This window comes from Trichechus manatus, unplaced genomic scaffold (assembly GCF_000243295.1).
Source record: "Trichechus manatus latirostris isolate Lorelei unplaced genomic scaffold, TriManLat1.0 scaffold00018, whole genome shotgun sequence".
Classification (NCBI taxonomy): domain Eukaryota; kingdom Metazoa; phylum Chordata; class Mammalia; order Sirenia; family Trichechidae; genus Trichechus; species Trichechus manatus.
In genome coordinates this window covers 11,164,212-11,168,884 of record NW_004443954.1, presented here as the reverse complement: position 1 = coordinate 11,168,884, position 4,673 = coordinate 11,164,212, and the positions used below count along the sequence as shown (strand labels likewise).

Here is a 4,673-nt window from a genome sequence, read left to right as displayed (position 1 = left end):
ATGAATACACTATTTAAGCAAATGCCATGTTGATCAGGGTATGATGCAGCAAAATCTGCATCCCAGCTCCAAGTGAAGCCAACAAACAAAGAAAATCATACGGATTCTAAGAAAGAAAGGAAACATTTTTGGTTCCAAGGGGCTCAAAGACACTTAGCATATTCAAGCTTAAACACCATTGATCAAAACTGTAGATCAGTGTAACTCATTCATAAAGATAAATTCTTATTCATAAATTCTCTGTGAATCTGACAAACTCCGAAAATTAGAGATCATTAACTATTGCTACCATTATTTTTTGTATTTTCTACCACACTTTGCAATCAACTTTTCTGCAAGATTAAAAAAAAAGAATTAGATGGTACTTGACCAAGTCAGGATTCAAATAACAACGGTAACATATTATCAACAACAGAGCACACAATTGGCTGTGTTGGCTCAGGCAGCAACATAACTGAATCACATTGACTTTATCATTCTAGAATAGACTTTTTCTCCCTAACCTTGCTCAAATCAGCAAAATATTTATCATTACATTCTATTCACAAGATATTTGCATCAAGAATACATATCTCTATGAATGTGTTTACGTTCACGGAAATGTCAGGATCCCATACAGCCTAATAAATCATTTTATAAATTTTAAGATACAATTTAGTTCAATAACCTTCAACTTTACATAAATTTTTGACAGTCTAATAAATATGTGGGATAGTTTACCTTGATGACATGAACACTCACAAAATCTCCATTTCTCCCCAGTTCTAGTCTTCCAAATAACGTATTTAGCAAAGAGAATTTTCATGTTTGAAACATTAAGACTTTCATGGAATTAAAATTACAAAGAATGTCCAATGAACCACAAATATGGAAGAAATTCATCTGAGCAGATCTAATAACTAATTTATAGGTAATTCAGAGCCAGTCTGGGCAGCAGTATATTAAAAGCTATTGCCAATCACACACTTGCTATCATGCACTGAATAACAAGATATAATCTTTGAAATATACGTACAAGATTTTTAATGGCTAATCAAGTTATGTGGCCCAGCCAACAAATATTACATATTCACAATAAACACTCTATCCTTATTAGCCTCTAATTAAATCAAGAGTGATCCATTGGCTCAGTTGTGTTAGTCATCTCAGCATCTTGACTATCCATCTCTTCAGGCTCCTCCACAGAATTTCCCTTTTGTGCTTTTGACCTTGTGGCAAATGCTGCTCCCAATGCATCTGCCGCACTGCTTTCAGTTGTTTCTGTATTCAAATTTTCAGTGCCACCAGTTAAAGAAAGAGATTCAGGCAAGCCAGTCTGAACCGTCCCAGACTCTGCAGCAGAACTCACAACTTCCACTTTCCTTTGAGAAAGATCAGACGGTGACTTCTCTGTACTTTGATCCCGCAAGTGCTTGTCCATTGAAGCCTGAATAGAAGAAACCATTTCCTGCAATTTTTTTCGCTGGGCCTCAACTAAATCAGGATCAAGCTGCCTGCTGTCTCTCATTGTCACTACTCCAGGAGCCATTCGAATAAGCTCACTGTTACTAGGAGCAGCTGTGAATACAGAAGGCTCTGTTTTAGTGGAACTAATGCTAAAGTCCATCCCTGTACTATGCTTTCTTACAACTGGAGTTTCCCTAGCTCTTGGATCAATGTGTAGGTTACTGGATGCAGTTCCTAGAGAATGCCCTTTTCCCTGAAAGGCAGCTACATTATGAGGTTGCTCTGATTTCTTTTTCACTACTCCACCACTACCTAGTTTTAGTAACCCATGTGAGGGACTTGATTCCCTACTTCTTGTAGTAGCCTCTGCTCGAACCTGACTTACAGCCTCTTTAACTAAATCTTCAACATCAGGACCGATGGGGAAATGTCCTGCAGCATCCACACACAACTCCAGTCTATCTTCAGAAGCATTATAAACAAAGGTTTTGCCAGGTAGATGTGGAAAAGTGCAATGCTTGCCATCAGCCATACCTAAAGAAGGGAAAAGACGTTTAGTATTTTAAAATCATACTTAAGGTATTAGCAAAAATGTTGCAAAGACAACTATAGTTAAAACAGTGAATTTTCAGTAACAATTTATAGATAACAGCTTTTCGATTGGAGTTAACTAGAATTTACTGCAAAAAAGAAACATCACCACAGATGTTAAAATAGTCCTCCCAGAAGGTTTGTTTTTTAAAAAAAATTATACTACTAGCAAAGTTAGGAAAGGGGCTTGAAACAAAAAGTTGAGGCATAAGGAAAACCAAATATAAACCAATAAGAAAATATACTTTCATTTTCTAAAACTCAAATCACTAACTTTGCAAAAATATAATACCTACATGGCAAGTGACGTATACCTAATTTCTTGCATAGTATATTGAACTAAAACTCATAAGTAATTCTAATGAATTACAGAATGCCAGAATAAAATCTGTTTCCACAGTGCATCACAGGTATATATTTTTCAAAATATTTTTAAAAATGCGCTTTCCAAATAAGATATTCTATAGTTAAAGTAGTAGTTACGGGGCACTGTTAGAAAAGTTAAGATTAATGAATGCACTGTGACTTTAGTGTAACTCCAAGAACCAACATGAGGTCACAGGAATTAAAAAGACCTTATTCAACTCAACGTCTTTGAAATCCTTGTATTTCATGTTACTACTCTTACTCCTTTCTGCTAGGTTTGTAGTTATCTGGTGTCCTTGAGTTGATTTCAACTCACAGTGACCCCATGGGACAGGGTTTTCTAGGCTGTAATCTTTACAGGAGCAGATCCCCAGGTCTTTTGTCTCACAGAGCCACGGGTGAGTTTGAACCGCCAACCTTTTGGTTAGCAGCCGAGTTCTTTGTGTCACCAGCTCTCCTTTTGCTACACTGTTGTTGTTGTGCCTTTGAGTTGATTCTGACTCATAGTGACCCCACATGAAGTGGAACTGCCCCATAGGGTTTCCTAGGCTGTAATCTTTACAGGAACAGATCGCCGTATCTTTCTCCCACAGAGCCACTGGGTAAGCTTGAACTGCCAACCTTTAGGTTGGTAGTTGAGCACTTAACCATTGCACCACCATAGCTGCTTCTGCTAGGCTAGAACTACCAAAATAAGTCTGAGATATGGGTGTTCTTTAGAGGGTCCACTGCTATTTACAGTAAAAGCTGGAACCTGTGTAAGGCAAAAACCTGTCAGAGAAGGAAAACCCAAATATTTTCCACTAAAACGAGCAATAAAAAAGTGGTGAGACTATATACCCTTTCAGAGGCAAAAAACGTGCAAGACCCAGAAAAACAAGGCAATCCCATCGAGTTCCAGCTCTCACAGGTTTCACTGTACTCTTTATGGTCAACTAATTCAGTAGTAGAGGACAAGAACTTCAAAGCAGGTGTCTCTTTATTTTTTAGGCAAGGAGCTTGCTCTCCCTACTGGGTATTCCAAAACTTTACACTTCTTTCAACTTAGATATATAAAAAAAATCATGTGTGTTTTAAAGTATCCAATATCCTTACATTTTAAATCTGTCACTCAATGTATACTCCAAGTATGCTAAAGTAAGAGTTTTCAAATTTCATAAAATCAGACACTTTCTTTTAAAAAAAATAAAGTAGTGGACTTTTAATAATATATGGTGCATATGTGTATGTTCGTGGCAACATATAAAGGCAAAAACAAATTTGTTAAAAATGAATAAAATTTTAGTAAGTGCTACAGAAATTCCGAGAGCGAGTGGAAGAATGAACTCCTGAATGGCATATGGGCATTTAGGCAGTCTCCAGATTTGGGATATTAAGAATAACCAAGAAAACAAACCCATGGCCACTGAGTTGATTCTGACTCATAGTGATCCTATAGGACAGAGTGGAACTGCCCCCACAGGGTTTCCAAGGAGTGGCTGGTGGATTCAAACTGCTGACCTTTTGGTTAGCAGCCAAGCTCTTAACCACGGCACCACCAGGGCTCCTATTAAGAATAGTGCCCCAATTATTTACATAATTACCACAATAAAATAAAAAGAATAGTGCCCACCAAAAAAGCTACAGAGTGGTTCACACATACCTCTTTGAGAATATTCCAAATAACCAGAGAAAAGAAATAAACTGCAAATGAATAAATAAAATACAGTAGTAGTAGCCTGGTAATAACCAACAATTCCAATGGTAGAAAAGTATCAATTAACAAAATTAATAAAAATCCAACTAAAATTCCTTCTCTGCATAACATTTTCAGCAGAGATAAATGACAAAAATAGGCAGACAAAAATTCAAGTCAAAGATATGGTCTAAATAGTACCTTTTTGGGCATATGCTGGAATCAGTACACTTTCTACCAACCTCTACCTCAGACATATGTTTTATGGTTCAGGAACCAAAGGTAGCAAAGAAAATAATTTTGAATGGGAAGGCCAAGTTACCCTTGGGTAAAGCTTTTAAACATTCACTTCAATAGATAAAATCTACTGAGCCTCACTAAGTATGAGGAACTAAAACAAGACTCTGAGGATCAAAAATAAAACATCATAATTCCCAGGAGACAGATGTAAATAGATCATTATAATACAATCTGTTAGGTAAAAAATGATGGATATACTACTCCTCACCTCACACAATTAGTTGCACATTAAATGGGAAAACACATTTGGGGGGTGGGTGGGGGACGAGCGCAGCAAGACGCTGAAGTGAGTGGA

At 37.0% G+C, this 4,673-nt stretch overlaps 1 protein-coding gene across 1 annotated transcript in view; it reads right to left on the bottom strand.

Annotated features, from left to right (window-relative positions):
- Positions 1–1,068: 1,068 nt before the first annotated feature.
- Positions 1,069–4,673, bottom strand: part of VCPIP1 (valosin containing protein interacting protein 1) — a 39,506-nt gene continuing 35,901 nt past the window's right edge. Inside the window, exon 3 of the mRNA XM_004372547.2 lies at positions 1,069–1,980. Coding sequence (XP_004372604.1) covers positions 1,109–1,980 — 872 coding nt within the window. The 3' untranslated portion in view covers positions 1,069–1,108. The remainder of the gene's footprint in view (positions 1,981–4,673) is intronic.